At 40.4% G+C, this 19,434-nt stretch overlaps 1 protein-coding gene across 2 annotated transcripts in view; it reads right to left on the reverse strand.

Moving 5' to 3' along the window:
- The window catches only part of ANKRD28 (ankyrin repeat domain 28), a 170,122-nt gene extending 150,899 nt beyond the window's left edge, over nucleotides 1–19,223 (reverse strand). For both annotated transcript variants that reach the window (XM_081235948.1, XM_081235947.1), the window contains exon 1: nucleotides 18,884–19,223. In XM_081235948.1, the coding sequence (XP_081092074.1) occupies nucleotides 18,884–18,910 (27 nt within the window). In that variant the 5' untranslated portion in view covers nucleotides 18,911–19,223. The remainder of the gene's footprint in view (nucleotides 1–18,883) is intronic.
- Between the last annotated feature and the right edge of the window lie 211 nt (nucleotides 19,224–19,434).

The raw sequence follows: 19,434 nt of genomic DNA on the forward strand, positions 1-19,434 counted from the left end.
AAAAAGCATGCACAATGTCAAGGACTAGAAGAAAACTGCATCTGTGATTAGCCTTTCTGAGATAGCAAAAAACAAAAACAAACAAACAAAACCCTATTATAAATCTAGAAGCTGTGAGTTAAATTTTCTTTGCAATGCAGACTATCTTTATCACTTAAGTTCCCCAGTTTCCATGGAATAGCATGAAAAACTTTCAAGATATATTTTCCATAGTAAAGCCTCAGATAAACAGATTTCTAAATCATCTAATACCATTTCCTATTTTATCTCTCCATCTATTAAAACTAATAGGCAAGAAAAAGAAAACATATCCAAACTGGAAAGGAAGAAGTAAAATTACCTTTGTTCACAGATAACATAATCTTATACGTAGAAAACCCTAAAGAGTCCACAAACAAAAAGAATATTAGAACTAATAAATGAATTCAGCAAAGCTGCAGAATACAGAATCAACGCACAAAAATCAGGGTTTTTTAATACACTAACAAACTGAAAAGGGAATTAAGAAGACAATTCCATTTACAACAGCATTAAGAATGAAATACCTGGGAACAAACTTAACCAAGGAGGCAAAAGACTTGTATGCTGAAAACTAAAAAACACTGCTGAAAGAAATTAAAGAAGAAACAAAGAAATGGAAAGATATGGATTGGAAGACTTAATATTGTTAAAATGTCCACACTACACACAGTAATCTACAGATTCAATATAATCCCTATCAAAATCCCAACAATGTTTTTTTACAGATTAAAAATTCATCCTAAAATTCATATGGAATCTCAAGGAACTCTGAATAGCCAAAACAATCTTGAAAAAAAAAGAACAAACTTGGAGGTTTCACATTTCCCTACTTTAAAACTTACTACAGGGACTTCCCTGGTGGTGCAATGGTTAAGAATCCACCTGCCAACACAGGGGACATGGGTTCAAGCCCTGGTCCGGGAAGATCCCACATGCCGTGGAGCAACTAAACCCATGTGCCACAATTACTGAGCCTGAGCTCTAGAGCCTGTGCGCCACAATTACTGAGCCCACATGCCGCAACTACCAAAGCCTGCAGCCTAGAGCCTGTGCTCCACAACAAGAGAAGCCACCGCAATGAGAAGCCCACACACCAAAATGAAGAGTAGCCCTTGCTCACCACAACTAGAGAAAGCCCGCATGCAACAATGAAGACCCCATGCAGCGAAAAACAAATAAATTAAGAAAAAAACAGGCCTTCCCTGGTGGCGCAGTGGTTAAGAATCCACCTGCCAATGCAGGAGCCACGGGGTCAAGCCCTGGTCCAGGAAGATCCCACATGCTGCGGAGCAACTAAGCCCGTGGGCCACAACTACTGAGCCTGTGTGCCACAACTACTGAAGCTCGCGCAGCTAGAGCCCGTGCTCCACAACAAGAGAAGCCACCACAATGAGAAGGCTGTGCACCACAATGAAGAGTAGCCCCTGCTCGCCGCATCCAGAGAAAAGCCTGCGTGCAGCAACGAAGACACAACACAGCCAAAAATAAAATAAATAAAATTTTTAAAAAAAGAAAAAGAAAAAACCAAAACTTACTACAAAGCTACAGTAATCAAAGCAGTGTGGAGCTGCCATAAAGACAAACATATAGACCAATGAAACAGAACAAAGCCCAGAAATAAACCCTCACATATATATGGTCCACAGATTTCAACAAGGGTCCCAAGACCATTCAATAGGAGAAAGGACAGTCTTTTCAACAAATGGTTTTGGAAAAACTGGGTATCCACGTGCAAAAAAATGAAGTGGGACCCTTACCTAACACCATATACAAAAATCAGCTCAAAATGGATGAAAGACCTAAACGCAAGAGCTAAAATTATAAAACTATTAGAAGAAAATGGGAAAAGCTTCACGACACTGAATTTACCGATGATTTCTTGGACATGACACCAAAAGCACAGGCAACAAAAGAAAAAGTAGATAAACTGAACTTAATAAAAACTAAAAGCTTTTGTACATGAAAGGACACTATAAACGCAGTGAAAAGGTAACCTACAGAATGGGAGAAAATATTTGGAAATCATGTGTCTGATGAAGGATTAATATCCAGAACAGATAAGACCTACAAACCAGTAACAAATGAAAACAACCCAATTAAAAAATGGACATTTCCCCAAAGATATACAAATGGCAATAAGCACATGAAAAGATGCTTAATATCATTAATCATTGAGAAAATACAAATCAAAACTGCAAAATAACACAACACATATCAGAATGGCTATTATAAAGAAAACAGAAAAACAGGCAGAAAATAACAAATGTTGGTGAGGCGCAGAGGAATTGAAACTCTTATGTGTTGTTGGTGAGAATGTAAAATGGTACAGCCATCAATGCACAATTACAATATGGCATTTCCTCAAAAAATTAAACACAGAATTACCATATGATCCAGCAATTCCACGTCTGGGGATATATCCAAACGAACTGAAAGTAGGGTCTCAAACAGGTATGTACATACCCATGTTCACAGCACCATTACTCACGAGAGCCTAATGGACACTTAGAAAGCAATCCAACTGTCTGTGGATGGATTAATGAATTTTTTAAATGTGGCATATACATACAATGGAATATTATTCAGCCTTAAAAAAGATATTTTGCCACAGGCTACAACATGGATGAAACTTGAAGATATTATGCTAAGTAAAATACGTCAGTCACAAAAGAACAAATATTGTATGATCCACTTATAGGAAGCAGAATGATATCTGGTGTTTGTTAAGAGGTTGGGGGATAAACGGTATAGGGAATTAATGTTTAATACATACAGAGTTTCAGTGTGTGTAGATAAAAAAAGTTCTGGAGATGGGTGGTGGTGACAGTTGCACAACAATGTGAATGTATTTAGTGTCACTGCATCACACACCTTAAAATGATTAAAATGACAAATTTCATGTATGTTAATTTTACCATAATGAAAAATAAATAGAAAAATAATTTTTTGCTTTTATATAAATGAATGGGAGTTTAGAGTAATATATTTTTTTGTTTGATTAATTTTGGAATGAGAAATTTTTTTTAACACCAGTGGTAAAATAGTATTCTGATGAATTCTATCACACACAAAAAAACATTTATGAAGACCTATGCCCCTAAATATATCATGTTATTGTTCAGATAAAATAGGAATATAAGTTTAAATCATTTGATCTAAAAAAATATTTAACATGGAATTTTAAAAGGTAACTATATCTACTTAAACGTTTCAAAAAAAGTACCTTGGTGATGAGGAAAAAACTTTTTCAAGGGAAGTTTTTAAAGACAGAACTTCCTCACATTTAACTAGTGAAAATTAAGTATATAAGTATTAATGCTAAAGTATTATTTGTATTAGAATTTGAGGAAAAACAAATTGTGGTCTTTCCTAACAATCTAGTTCCTAATCCCCACTATGAAATGACTATGGGTCACTTCAAAGGATTACAAGCCTCCTAGGGATTAAAATGCTATACAGAAAAATAACATTTACAAAATCGGGTTAACCAAAATATTAATATCTAGGGGGAAAAGATCACTGTCTTTAAGCTGTTAACTCAACTCTTGACAAGTTTTTCTCCCTGATTTCTTCTGGATCTTCCACAGCTTTGCACACCACGTAACACTTATTCATTGACCCCAAAGATACTGTTTAGGTCACAAGCCAAACTTACCCTTTACAAGGCTTAACTAAGACCAGGCTTCTAATAAATCAGGGTAATGCTAATTATTTTATATAGATAAGAAAATATCTATGGAAAGTCTCTTTTCCTCTAAATCACTTCCAGTGTGGTTCTCCTAAATGCTGCCTTAAACATAGTAACCTACCAACAATTCACTCAAACCTACAGAGCTTAGTTTCAGTGTTTAAGGAAACAGAAAGCCTATTATTTCTTTATGGTTAGATAAAGCTCTAGTGTGTGTGTTAATAATTAAAACGCTCCTATCACATCCCCTTTTTTACGGGGATGCAGTCTCTTATACTTAAGGTGTTTGCTAAACCTATTCATAATTTTTCTCTAAGACTCTCATAAAATGACACTTTTTCCACAATCATTTGTCTATTGTAACCTTTCCAAAATAATTTACCATTTCCTGTGATTCTTTTTGTCATTCTTCCAGATATAATTCTCCACTCATCTAATCTACAAGTAATGCTTTTGTAGCCCTATGAACTCAAAATTTAACCTTTGAAAATTCTGCTATATATTTTATACATTAAAAACATACTCAGGTCAAAATAAAAAGCCAGAACTTTCTATCAAAGCCCAAGGAATTTAAATCTTCTAGTCTATGGAAGCCTAAACCAACAAAAGACACAAACATAGATTCAACAGTGTCTGAGGAACCAATCTCAGGACACCATCTGTTCAAAAATATTTTGGCCTAAGGACCCCTTCACACCTTTAAATTATTGAGGACCTCAAAGAGTTTTGTTTATGGGGGTTATTTATGTTGGTGCATTATTCAAAATTAAAAGTGAAAAACTGTATATATACTTTCAATATTTCAAGCTTCACAGCTTCTTCACCAGGAGATTTCATCTCAAAAAACCACTTTCTCTGCTCACCCATAAATAGTAAGTAACTCATCTGTTAAAAGTTTTATCATGAGGTTACAGCAATTCAGCCACATCTTCAGGCTCCACGTCTAATTCTCGTTCTCTTGCTGTTTCCACCACCATCTGCAGTTGTTTCCTCTACTGGAGTGTTGAACCCCTCAAAGTCATCCATGAGGGTTGGAACCAACTTCTTCCAAACTTCTGTCTATGCTGATATTTTGACCTCTTCCCCTGAATCATGAATGTTCTTAACGTCACCTAGAATGGTGAATCCTTTTCAGAAGGTTTTCAATTGACTTTGCTCACAGGCATCAGAGGAATCACTCTCTGTGGCACCTATAGCCTTACAAAATGTATTTCTTAAATAATAAGACCTGAAAGTCAAAATTATTCCTTGAGCTACAGAATGGATGTTGTGTTAGCAAGTATGGAAACAACATGAATCTCACTGTATTGATACATTTCCCTCAGAGCGCTTGGGTGACTAGGTGCATTGTCAATGAGCAGTCATCTTGAATCTTTTCTTCTGAGGAACAGGTCTCAACAGTGGGTTTAAAATATTCAGTAAGCCATGTTTTAAACAGATGTGCTGTCATCCAGGCTTTGTTGTTCCATTTACGGAGGACAGGCAGAGTAGAGAGCATAATTCTTAAGGGTCCCAGGATTTTCAGAATCCGAGTATTGGCTTCAATGTTAGCTGCATTGTTAACTGCAATGTTAGCCCCTAACAACAGAGTCAGCCTATCCTTTGAGGGTCTGAAGCCAGGCATTGACTTCTCATCTCCAGCTATGAAGTCCTAGATGGCATCTTCTTCCAACTGAATGCTGCTCACCTACATCAAAAATCTATTGTTTAGTGTAGCTTCCTTCATTATCTTAGCTAAATCTTCTAGATAATTTGTGGCAGCTTCTTTGTGAGCACTCACTGCTTCACCTTGCACTTTCATGTTATGGAGATGGCTTCTTGCCTTAAACCTCATGAACCAACCTCTGCTAAGCTTCAAACTTTTCTTTTGCAGCTTCCTCACCTCTCTCAGCCTTCACAGAACTGAAGAGAGTTAGGGCCTTGCTCTGGATTAGACTTTGGTTTAAGGGAATGTGGTGGCTGGTTTGATCTCCCATCCAGACCACTAAAACTTTCTCTATGTCAAGAAGTACAAACTACTATAAATAAAATAAATAAGCTACAAGCATATATTGTACAACACAGGGACTATAACCAATATTTTATAATTACTGTAAAATAGAGTATAACCTTTAAAAATCGTGAATCACTATGTTGATTGAAACTTATACTGTATATCAACTATACCTCAATTCAAAAAAAAAAAACTTTCTCCATATGAACAATAAGACTGTTTGCTTTCTTAACATTCATGTGTTCACTGGAGTAGCACTTTTAATTTCCCTCAAGAACTTTTCCTTTGCATTCATTCACAACTTGGCTAATTGCTTCAAAGGGCCTAGCTTTCGGCCTATCTGGGCTGTTGACATGCCTTCCTCACTAAGCTTAATCATTTCTAGCTTTTGACTTAAAGTGAGAGTTGTGTGACTCTTCATTTCAAGAAGTACTTAGAGACCATTAGTAGGGCTATTTATTAATTGGCCTAATTTCAGTATTGTTGTGTCTCAGGGAATAAGGAGGCCAGAGAAGAGGAAGAGAGAGCAGTCGGAACACACACATTTATGGATTAAGTTCACCGTCTGATACGGGCACGGTTCATGGCACCCCAAAACATTACAATAACATTAAAGATCACTGATGACAGATAACCATCACAAATAATGAAAAAGCTTGAAATATTGCAAGAATTACCAAAATGTGACCCTGAGACACCAAGTGAACAAATGCTGTTGGAAAAATAGCACCAACAGACTTGCCTGACACAGGGTTGCCACAAACCTTCAAGGTGCAGAAAACGGAATATATGCGAAGCGCAGTAAAGCAAAGAAAAGCACAATAAAACAAGGTCTTCCTGTACACACATACAGGTTTCTCTGCACAGACATTCAGTTTTGCCCAGGGCCAAAAACGGGTATGTGTGCGTGCGCGCGCACACACACAGACACACACACAGGCTCCATGCATTCATAATTGCCAAACTCAACAGTAACTACTAATGCTTTCTCCAAGCGGCTTGTTTAAAGCAGGGTTTCTCAACCTCTGCAATACTGACACTGTAGAGCAGGTGGTTCTTTGTTGGGGGTGGATGTCTTCTTGTTCACTGTAGAATGTTTAGCACCACCCCGGCCTCTATCCAATAGATGCCAGTAGTATCCTTTCCCCCTCCCCAGTTATGACAATCAAAAATGTCCCCAGGGCTTCCCTGGTGGCGCAGTGGTTGAGAGTCCGCCTGCCGATGCAGGGGACATGGGTTTGTGCCCCGGTCTGGGAAGATCCCACATGCCGTGGAGCGGCTGGGCCCGTGAGCCATGGCCGCTGAGCCTGCGCGTCCGGAGCCTGTGCTCCGCAACGGGAGAGGCCACAACAGTGAGAGGCCCGCGTACCTCAAAAAAAAAAAATGTCCCCAGTCATTAGAGAAATCCCATCCCCCACCACTGAAAATCACTGTTTTGGAGAAGTCATCTAGGAAGCCTGACCTTGCCTTTTGTTGTTGTTAAAAATGGGGGGTGGGAGGGTAATAAATTCCATTCTAGCTTTCTTCTCACCACTCCTAAATTTAAGTATCTGATGGTGGAAAGCAACTGTCCATTCTGAGTCTTATCTGCAAACAATACTTGGAAAACAATACTGAATTAAACTCTTCTTTCTAGGGAACTCAGTCAGGTTTTCCCAATTTCAAGAGTGGAGAAAGCCTCTAATAATGATCTTTCAGTAAGGATACACATATACATATGTATCTTCTGTACCTTATGCACATTACTGCATGTCAGAGAAGGAAAATAGCCCAGTGGTTCTCAGCCTTGGAAGTGCATATCGAAATAACTTGAGATGCTTTTTAAAAAACATATAGGTATCAGGGTCCCATCTCAGATACACCTAATCAGAATTCTTTACTCATCCAGCAATTATCTGAATGTCCACTATATGCAAAGCATTACTGTAGGTGATGGGGATACAGAAGTAAAAAACAGACACGGTCCCTGCCCTCTTAGAGTTCACATCCCAGTAGAGGGAGACAGACCATAAATATAGTCATATAAAGAGAATTATTTCAGATAGAACCACAAGGAAATAAAACAGTGTAATGGAACCAATTTCCTGCATTCTCACCAATATCAGTAAATAGTATCAAATTATTGAATGCGGTAGGTGAAAATGTTTCTTTTGCATTTCAGTATTCAGGAAGACTATGATATAAATTACACACCTAAATTTCTTGTTCCGTGTTTAGTACTGGGCAAAACTGTGGCCCTTACTCTTTGGGAAATTATAAGCTCAAGACTAAATAGGTAAATTCTCTCACAGCTTCAATTCCAACTTCCATGAGTTCAATAAAAACACTACGTCAAACTTTTGAAAATGGTTCAGTTTAATGATTTTATAAATGGAGGGGAAAGATCCTGCACTCCTAAATGCAAACGCAGGCAATAACAGAGAATAGTCCAAAAAAAAGGTTGCCTCCTGCAGAAGTTATTCAAAGGAAAAAAAAACATCCACTGACAAGTTGACAGTCACAAGGATTGTTCACGACAAAATCTGGCAAGACTGAGGGAGAGGACTTCTCTTCCTCTCATTTTATACTTCTGTGAAAAACTGGTACCAAAAACCTAGAATAAGTAAGTTTTCTGCTCTTCAATTTTTCCTAAGAAGCAAAAACAAACAAACAAAAAGAACAACCCCCCCCCAAAACAACAATCAAAACAAAAACCTCTTATATATCCTTTCTATGGTTAAAAAAAAGGTGTATGAAGAAAAGGGAACCCTCTTACACTGTTGGTGGGAATGTAAATTGGTACAGCCACTATGGAGAAGAGTATGGAGAGTCCTTAAAAAACTAAAACTAGGGGCTTCCCTGGTGGCACAGTGGTTGAGAGTCCGCCTGCCGATGCAGGGGACACAGGTTCGTGCCCCGGTCCGGGAAGATCCCACATGCCGCGGAGCGGCTAGGCCCGTGAGCCATGGCTGCTGGGCCTGCGCGTCCGGAGCCTGTGCTCCACAACGGGAGAGGCCACAACAGTGAGAGGCCCGCGTACCGCAAAAAAAAAATTAGCAAGCCAAACCCAGCAACACACAAAAGGGATTACATAGCTTGGCTGTTCTTAAAACATTAAACAGAATACAATTCAGCAACTCATACGAATCTTCCCAAGCGAAATTAAAACACACATCTACACAAATTGAAGATTTGTGGCAACCCTGCATTGTCAAATGATGGTTCACATTTTTAAGCAATAAAGTATTTTTTAATTAAGGTATGTACATTGTTTTTTTTTTAAAACATAATGCTGTTGCACACTTAATACACTACAGTACAGTGTAAACATAACTTTTACATGCACTGGGAAACCAAACAATTCACGTGACTTGTTTTATTGCAATATTTGCTTTATTGCAGTGGTCTGGAACCAAACCTGCAATGTCTCTGAGGTATACCTGTAAATTAGTGGTTGCCTAAGGTTAAGAGAAAGGAGGGGAGGTTAGGAGTAATGGGAGTAACTGCTCATTGGCACAGGGCTTCTTTTTGAGGTGATAAATATTCCAAAATTAGATTGTGGTTGATAGTTGCACAACCCTGAGAGTTTACTAAAAACAAAACAAAACAACACATTGAATTGTACATTATTTAATTTATACATTATTAAATTATTTTAATGTACAGGTTTTGTGAATTATATCTCAAAAAAGATGTTAAAAACAAATTCCAGCTCAGATTTAGTTTCTTTGCCCAAGGTCATACAGTAAGAAAGTGGAAGAGCTAAGTCCCAAGCCAAAGTATTTCAATACAATAGTGGCTGCCATTTATCAAGTGCCAACTATGTGCCAGGGGTTTTACACACTCTCATTTAATTCAACAATTCAGCGAGCTAGACACAACTACCACCCTTTTCTAGGCGAGGAAACACAAACTTAAGTGAAATAACTTGCCCAAGGTCACAGAGGGAATAAATAAATGAGCCAGAATTAAAAGTATATGTTCCAGCATTCCAGACATTCAATTAAGACTACCATAATTGTTTTCCATATCTATGAATGACATCTACTAATATTTACTTAACCTTTTCTTTAAGTCATTTGCTTCTTTTGCCCAACAAAGCCACAGGATAGAATGAAGGCATAACCTGAGAGGGTAACACTGGGGCTACAGACAAGAGTAGAAAAGGTAGAGGATAAGAATGTAAGACTGACATTAACAGCGCCAACGGGAGGAACTGTGGGTAAAGTGCCCACCGAGACTCAAGGCCTGCTGAGAAGACAGCACAGCCTGAGAAGGGGTGGGAACGCAAAGGAAGGACAAATTCCAAGAGGCAGCAGACCGAGATGAAGGGGAAGAGACTGAGGTGTGTGTAAGTTAGGAACTGAGGGTGGCAAAGGATTAAGAAAGGAGCTGAGGTGGAAAAACAGAGATGAAAGCTGAGTAGGGATGGTTAATACGAAAGGGTACAATGAAGTGAGCTGGGAAACCCTCAAACAGGCCAGAGGAAAGTGAGACTGAAGCAGGACACCAGGCTATGGTCTTGAGTAAACTAGAAGCAAGGAAATGTGGGTCAACACCTGGAAGTCCAAGTAGACAGGTCACCCCGTAAAATCTCAAGAAACACACCAGTAGGAAAAGCTGTCCCACACTTCAGAAAACACTACCCTAGCCAATACTGCTTGAATTAAGAGCTCAAGACTTCTCAAGAGGTCAGTTTGTGGCCAAATTGAACTTAACCAACTAGGTGAAGTAGGTTCCAAAACAGCAAAGCTCAACTTCATTGTGGGTAAAAAGACGGGACAACCAACGATGAAAGAAGTTATGGTCAGAGAAAAGGAATTCCAAGTTCAAAACTGTGGCTCCAAGACTTTGAGGAAACTAGAAAGTGAGCCGGTAAGGAGTTCTTTTGAGTATAATAGAATCTGGAGTCATAGGTAGGTGGAACATTGCTAGTAAGGAAAGAAAATACACACAGGTTGATTAGCAACATTTTAAAAGCAATAATTCAATAGCCAAAACACAGAAGGTTCTAAACCAGTAATACATCAGAACATACAAAATAATCCATGTATTGCTGATCATTTGTAATAGTTACACAATCAAGTCGGTACATCTAAATTTATGTGAAAATGATATACAGAGATTCAGCTTTATGATAAAAGATTAAAAATAAGTTGTTTTATTAAGAAGCTATTTAAAATAATTCACAGTTTCTTTAAAATAGCAAGGTGGATTAACCATTATTTAACATATACACAATCTTCCAAAGCATTTCTATAATACACCTGTGTCGTCTTTCCATTTACAATTGCGGACTAGTTTCTAAGTTGGGAAATACTCCCACCACGTTCCCTCTGTTGTCCCCGCTACAGTATCAAATGAGAATGTCTGCAAGGTTACAGCCCCCAGCCCTCGTCTACTAAAGTCTCTTGATTCCAGACCTATTTGAATCATTCAACTAACAGACGTGCTGGTTGCTAACTACCTGCCTATACCTTGGATTAGGCTACTTACTGGCTCTGTGTGACTAATACTACACCTGCTGTTCCAATCTGTTCAGCTGGCTTCAACTCCACTGCCCACCCTTCATGCTGCAGTTTGCTTTTACATCCCTTAAAAGCCAGCTGTTGTTAACTCTGAAGTCCAACTAACTCCATTTCTCCAGGATGTGAATGTCACTTGCCTTGCTGTTTATAAAGTTCTCCCAGGGACACTATTCTCACTCTTGGCATGACCCAATCTGGCACTCTTGGAACTATACACCACCTAGCATATAAGCTGTCAAAAAGTGGGGGAAACCTCTCACCATTCAGAGAACTATCCAACATAGATGCCTTTTGTTTACCCATCTACATACACATCCACACTACACACATATATAAAATCTTTCAAAGTCCTGTTTGAATTATCTGATTTTATCCTAATTAATTTAGACCAATAAAAATACAATGCTAAAGATAGCTAAGTAGGCCCTTTCTGACTTTCATCATTTTTAATCCAAGAGTTCCCTCAAAAGGAAAAGAGTGGACTTCCCTGGTGGCACAGTGGTTAAGAATCCACCTGCCAATGCAGGGGACACGGGTTTGAGCCCTGGTCCGGGAAGATCCCACATGCCGTGGAGCAGCTAAGCCCGTGCGCCACAACTACTGAGCCTGCGCTCTAGAGCCCTTAAGCCACAACTACTGGAGCCCACGTGCCGCAACTACTGAAGCCCGTGAGCCTAGAGCCTGTGCTCCGCAACGAGAAGCCACTGCAATGAGAAGCCCGCGCACGGCAACGAAGAGCAGCCCCCGCTCACCACAACTAGAGAAAGCCAGCACATACCAAAAAAGATCCAATGCAGCCAAAAATAAATAATTTATTTTTTTTAAATGTAGTGTTCAACTGTAATAACTTGCATTCTAGGCTTCCAGAACAAGCATTTGTGTCAGAAACAACTGCTTCCTAATTTCCCTTTTTAAACATCTTGTCCTGTGCTGCATGCTTTAATATTATCTGTGACCTTAAATCCGCAAGAATAGAAAAGACATAACCTTTAACTTTATAATAAATCAAAGATGAAACCATCACCAATTAAGAATCTGAACTTAAATTTACTGCGCAAAAGTGAACTTTAGCTGTGGGAGTAGTAATTCTATCTGGAGTTTGCTTTGTATGACAACCAGTATACACAAAGAATCCTGGCAACTTTTCTTAAAATCAGTATCACATAAGGAAGGTAGATGAATCCCTTAATAGTATAACAAAGAACTGGGGCTAGGGACAGGAGTAGAAATCAAACCTAAGTACTTGAGAACTTTAATCATCGTGTACAATATACTGTAACACTTTAAAACATTATTGGTTTAAATAACTGGAGATTTCATTAATTTTCATTTTAAATTAGAAGTATTACTCAGTGATTGGCTTGATGTGAACTGTCCACAGGATACATTATCCAGAACAAAAAGGCTTAATCCTAACCTATTTTTTCCAGGCACAGAACACCTTCCAGGGGCATCTCAGTCTAGCCCAGGTATATGAATTTTACATTAGACTAGAAAAACGAAAAGGAAATAAAATGCCGAAAAACCTAATACAACCCAAACCTAACTACTTGGATTATCTGCTTTTTTTTCACTACCATAATCAATGTTCAATTGCATTTTAATGTGTGATTGACCCTAGTGGGACTATGCAACAAAAAAATTATCAGTTGTTATATGAATATAAGACATAATTGTATGCATAAGTGAGTCATTATTACAGTTATAAGGATCCTTTAAAGATGTACTCATTTCCAGTCAAACTTTGGCTTAGTAATTAATATACTCCGTTTATATTAAATTAAAAGGTTTTACATATGTTCTGAATTACAGCAGTAGCCACCTAACCAGTCTTGGGCGTCCCTATTTGTCTTTTATAATCTACTCTTCTAAAACCTGTAATGTAGCGGTTATTTAACTTTGGGGTGTCATGGGCCCCTCAGAAGATCTAATAAAACTATGAACCCTCTTGAGAAAAGTACATATATGCACATTCTCCCTGAAGCTCTTCACAGCCTAGCTTAGACTTCCCATCACCTACCGATCCATCCAAACTTCTTGTATTCCAAGTACTTCATAATGTAGTCACTGTTAATTCAACTAATCTATCTCCAGTCCTTTCCAACTACACCCACCAATCGGGTCTATCTCCTAACTATCTCAACAGAAATATACCATGCTCTTTTTCTGGCTTGCCTTCTGGGTTCCCTCTTGTTGCTTTCCTGCCCAAATGTTTGCTCTCAACAAACCCTTTCTGTGGACCTAAAATACCTCCCTTGCCATGAGGGTTTCCCTCTGCCTACAATCAGATCATCTGATCCTTTCTGAATTCGGAATCATGTTATCTCCATCTCTTATGGAGCACTCCATGTTCTACACTGTATTATACAAAGTATTCAAAAAAAAGTCAAGAAACATAGAACACACTTATTTCTGAATTATATATTAGCTACATTTCCAAAGAATATGCTCCATGTTTTTCCTCAACTTCTATAAACCTTTTCATGTGAAGTATCTCAGACGCTGTGCATTTATTAATGCATGTCTTTGCTCATTTTCTAGCCAATAAGATTCTTAGGAGCAGAGATGGTAGCTACTGCACCCTGTGTCCCCCACAATCTCCAACACAAAGCAAAGAGACATTCGATATGGAATACCTGAACATATGGGCATCAGTGTTTTTCGGGCATTTCATACATTCTGTATCCCCAATTATAAGATTTTTCAAGGATCATCTAGTTTTTTTTCCTACTGAAAAGTCAAATAATGCTCTACCCTTACTTAGTGAATGCTTGACAAGTGAGAACTTACTATCTGAAACAGTGATTTATTCTCATCCACACAATATCTACTCGTTGATATGCCAACTTTGTTCAAAAAAAAAAAAACCATGGGTTTCCCTGGTGGCGCAGTGGTTGAGAGTCCGCCTGCCAATGCAGGGGACACGGGTTCATGCCCTGGTCCGGGAAGATCCCACATGCCGCGGAGCAGCTGGGCCCGTGAGCCATGGCCGCTGAGCCTGCGCGTCCGGAGCCTGTGCTCCGAAACAGGAAAGGCCACAACAGTGAGAGGCCCACGTACCGCAAAAAACAAAACAACAACAACAACAAAAAACCCAAAAACAACAAACCTTCAATATATCAAGAATTCTTACCTAATGACCATTAACCCAGGAGGGAACACAAAGATGCTCCAACACAAAAATAATCCAAATGTGAAAACTATTACCCTTTAGCACTACTGCAAACAAAGTTTAACTTGAGTTATAAAACCAACTCAGAAAACAGAAAAGAACAACATCCAGACTATACATATGCACACTACCAGAGGCAATAAAACAGCATAAAAGTATAGAAACTTTTTTAGAAAGTCTTAAACATGATATAAAATTTCTAATTGATTCATGCTAAAAGTATTATGCCAAGTGAAATAAGTCAGACATAAAAGGCCACATATTGTATGATTTCATTTATATGAAATATAACAGGCAAATTCATAGAGATAGAAAGTAGATTAGTGACTGCCAGGAGGTAGGAGGAGGGGAGAACAAGGAGTGACTGCTAATGGCTTTTTTAAAGACTTTTTCTTTTTATTTTTTAATTTATTCTTGGCTGCACTGGGTCTTCAGTGCTGCGCGCGGGCTTCTCATTGCGGTGGCTTCTCTTGTTGCGGAGTGTGGGCTCTAGAGCACAGGCTCCGTAGTTGTGGCGCACGGCTTAGTTCCTCTAGGGCATGTGGGATCTTCCCGGACCAGGGCTCGAACCTGGGTCCCCTGCATTGACAGGTGGATTCTTAACCACTGCGCCACCAGGGAAGTCTGGCTAATGGCTTTTTGGAGCGATGAAAATATTCTGGAATTAGACAGTGGTAATGGTTGTACAATTTTGTGAATATACTAAAAACTACTGAACATTTTAAAAGGGTGAATTTCATGGTATGCAAATTATATCTCAATTTTTTTTAAGTTTATGACCATTTTGGCTATTTTATCTCAGAGAAAACTGTTTTTTAATAGGAATCTAATTTTATAATAGTTTGTTTCCTCAAGCTGATCTAAACTAGTGGTTATAAACTGGTCCCCCTTTTTAAAACCACAGCTTTGAATTTTTCTCAATGTTATCTACCAACCTGCCAACACTTATAAATAGAAATTTTTCATAAGAATCTGTGTTTCTGGCTTCCTACAAAAAACTGGAGTTCTAAAAATACTAGGCACACCTGCACAGAAACAATGGCCTGGAGCGAGCAGCAGCTAACATACCTGCTATTTGCCATGATCCCCATCACTCCCTATTGTGTCCTAGATACTGAAGCCAAGTATCAGCTGCCATTTAGCTCCCCAGTTGTGAGTTTGTTACCCCTGAACCAAACAAAGACCATCTACCTTTCTTAGTAGGGCATACTATGAATCACTGCTGATAAAATGTAAGCCTGTAATTGGTCTAAGGGTACAAATTTCCAGCTATAAAATGAGTAGATCTGGGGATCTAATGTACAGCATGGTGACTATAACTAACAATGCTCTATTATATATACATAATTGAAAGCTGCTAAGAGAAGTAGATCTTAAATGTTATCTCCACACACATACACACACACACGAATGGTAATTACATGAGGGGATGGAAGTGTTAACTTACTGTGGTAAGCATTTCACAATATATACATGTATAAAATCAAAGCTATACACCTTAAACTTACATATGTTATATATCAATAATATCTCAATAAAGCCGGAAAATAAATTTTAAATGTAACCATGTATGATTACATTTTTAGTAACTGCAAAGAGAAAAAACCTGACAGTGACACCTGTTGAATAAAACCCTGCAACTGTTACAGATTCGTGCTCTTATAAAACACTTTTATGTGGGGGGAAAAAAATCCAGGGATGTTTCCTACAAACGGGAAACAAATTCTTTTCATTTCATTTACAATTGAAAGTTATTTTCACCTACTAACAGAAAATAGCACAGTAGTAACTTCTTACCCCCATACTGGTGTTGGCACAAAATGAGGGAAAGCTATCTTACTCATTGTCATTGATTGGATATGAAAACAAACTGCTTTATTTACTCACTGATTTTATGTTTAAACCATCTAGAACCCCCCTGATGCTTATGTGCACAAAGAAAAGCAACCCCTACCCACGTTTAGCTTCTACGCAATAGACTGTATTTACAAAGATGGAAAAAAGCAAAATACAAGGTGTACATGGAAATAACACAGAAAAGTAGATTCTACTACCTCCTAGCTCAAGTGTAAATGAGGACTGAACTAAATGCTATGTCAACTACCTTTCAGCTTTAAAATTCTGTGTACTTAAACAGATCTCCTTTCCTCCAAATAAAATAATTCGTCTAGCTGAACTGCCTGTCCTGTAGATGGGAAGGTTAAAATAGTATTTGCATTCCATTTCATTTGTACCATCGCTTTTAACAGCTAATAAAATATCAACACATAAAATGACTTCTAAAAGCAGCTATTCTCTTCCAGGCAAAAACAAACTCATTTCTACATGTCTTCCAAAAGAAAGACCAAATGAGCCAATTCCTTAGTACTTTATTAGAGGTAAACCCCAAGGTTCTTTCCCCACCCCGCACCCCCAGCCATGCCACTTCATTAACTTGCCCAAATACCTTCAAGTTTACAGGTGACATTTTACATACCATCTTTACCACCAAGTATTAGTAGATATTATATAAAACTGGAGTAGCATCACAATTGTTTCACAACTGCAATTCCTAAATACACAAATGCAAAGGTGCAATTGTTTTTTATGTCCAACTGAAAATACAATCCTGTTTCTGTTTAAACCTGATGGTGAATAAAATGAGATGCTCTCCCAAAAGTTCACCAAATTTCTAGCACACATAATCCAAATAACTTTCTTCAAAAGTGTAAGACGAGAAACAAAACAAAAACTGTTACCTCAACTATAAGTTATGGAACCCCAAGGTGCCATGAGATTGGTAAAGATTAGTGGAGACCCTGGATCTTGAGTTACACACCATTAAGAGTACAACGTGCGTTAACTGTACAGGAATTGGTTTATGCTTTACCTGTTATTCTTTAATAGTGCTGCCCCACAGAAGTTTCTGATGATACATATGCTCCACACCTGTATTGTCCAATACCATAATCAAGAGCCACGTGGGGCTACGGAGCACCTGAAATGTGGCTAGCAGGAATGAAGAACTGAATTTATTTTATTTAAAATTAAAGTTAATTAGGGACTTCCCTGGTGGTGCAGTGGTTAAGAATCCGCCTGCCAATGCAGGGGACACGGGTTCGAGCCCTGGTCCGGGAAGATCCCACATGCCAAGGAGCAACTCAGCCCGTGCACAACTACTGAGCATGTGCTCTAGAACCCAAGAGCCACAACTACTGAAGCCCGCACACCTAGAGCCCGTGCTCCGCAACAAAAAAAAGCCACTGCAATGAGAAGCCCGTGCACCGCAATGAAGAGCAGCCCCCGCTCGCCGCAACTAGAAAAGCAGGCACACAGCAACAGAGACACAACGCAGCCAAAAATAAATAAATAATAAAATTAAAGTTGATTTAAATTTAAGTTGCCACATGTGGCTAGTGGCTATCATACTGGACAATGCAGTTCCACAATTTGAAATACAAAGTATAAACTTGACTAAACACTAGAGTTTTTCAAAGTATCATGTCCTGATGATGTTAACACCAACTAAAAACTTCCTGATACCAAATGATACACAAGTTCAGCCATCAGCCTAAACAGAAAAGCCACTTATGAAATGACACTACTTAGATTCAGAATTTAAGGTACAATATTCACTAAGAGACAACATTGAAAAATATACCTCAAGTTTTAACCCCACTGTTTTTCAAAAGGGGTACTCACTTTCGGAATAGTTTCCCAATACATGCAATTACCTTCCCTTCAAATCTGTTCACTATCTTCTGTTCAGAAAAACAAATGGCAAGGATAAATTCTCAGCACTAAGGAGTCTACTGCGATTCGGTATATTTCACACGTTAACTTCCCTTTTCCTTCAAGGAGAGATTCAGGTGTTTGGAAACCTTTGCATCTCCTGAAAGCCTTGTTGCCCATCGTTCCACGTTTTCAGGTGTACAAGTAATTCTGATACAGTTGCGATTTCGTTCCTAGACACAAAATATTTCCTCAATCCAAGAGTCATGACAGTTTACCGCACTTCAGGTATTCTTGTATCAGCTCTTCCTGAGTCAAGAAAAGTAACCAAGATGGTGCACAAGATGTCAGAAGAAAACAAGTGTGGGAACTTGCACGTTGAATAACTACTCCCTGAGCAAAATCTCCTTTGACCCAGAGAGTCGGCCTCGAACTAGCCGGCGACGCCAACAAGCCAGCAAGGTCGTGACCCTCGGTCACGGCCGCCGGCAGCGCCCCGCCTGGCTGCGGGAAGCCACCTGTTAGGCCCCGGCCTCACCTGGAGAGGAGGCGCGGACCCGGACGCGGGCGCCCGGCGCGAGCACGGACCCGCCCCTCCGGCGGCGGCGGCCGGAGGCGGCACGTGGGATCCCCCGGCCAGGCTGCGCTGACAGGCGGGCCGCCGCGACCCCCGAGGTGCCCCCGCCTCCCTCGCACCGCCCAGCCGAGCGGGCGCCCAGCGGCCCACACCGCCGGCCCCCCCCTTCCTCCCGCCTTCCCTCCCACCCCCGGGCCTGCCGCCCCTCGCCTACCTGGTCGCGGAGTTTGAGGAACGCCATGGCGGTCGGCGCCGCCCTGCCACCGCTCCCGCCCCAGGAGCTTCGCCTGCGCCCGGAGGCGACGGGTCGGCGGCAGTGAGCTAAGGAGTCCGCGGGCAGGGGGCGGCGCCGCCTCCCTGCCGCCCTCCGCTGCCGAGAGGTGAGGAACCGGAGGATCCCACCTCCTCCTCGAGGACTCCCCGCCCTCCTCCTTCCTTTTTCCCTCCGCTGTCTCCGCAGCCGCTGCCGCCTCACGCCCCCTTCCCGAGACAGCCGGGCAGCCCCCGCGGCCGCCCCGCTCCAGCCCGCGGCAGCCGCGGCATCCAAACTCCACTCCACAATATTACCACCACCGCCCGCCGCGATTGGCGGCCGCGCGGGGGAGAGGCCAGAGTAAGAAGAGCGCCCATTGGCCACGCCGCCGCGCTCGCTCGGGTCCCGCCTCCCGGATGGGCAAGGGCGGGGGAGGAAGCGGTGAGGGTGGGCGCGGAGCCGGGCGCACTGGGCGGGGGCGAGCGAGGGAGTGGAGCCGGGGGAGGGGCGGC

Source organism: Mesoplodon bidens (genome assembly GCF_964165515.1).
Source record: "Mesoplodon bidens genome assembly, chromosome: 5".
In the NCBI taxonomy this organism is placed as follows: domain Eukaryota; kingdom Metazoa; phylum Chordata; class Mammalia; order Artiodactyla; family Ziphiidae; genus Mesoplodon; species Mesoplodon bidens.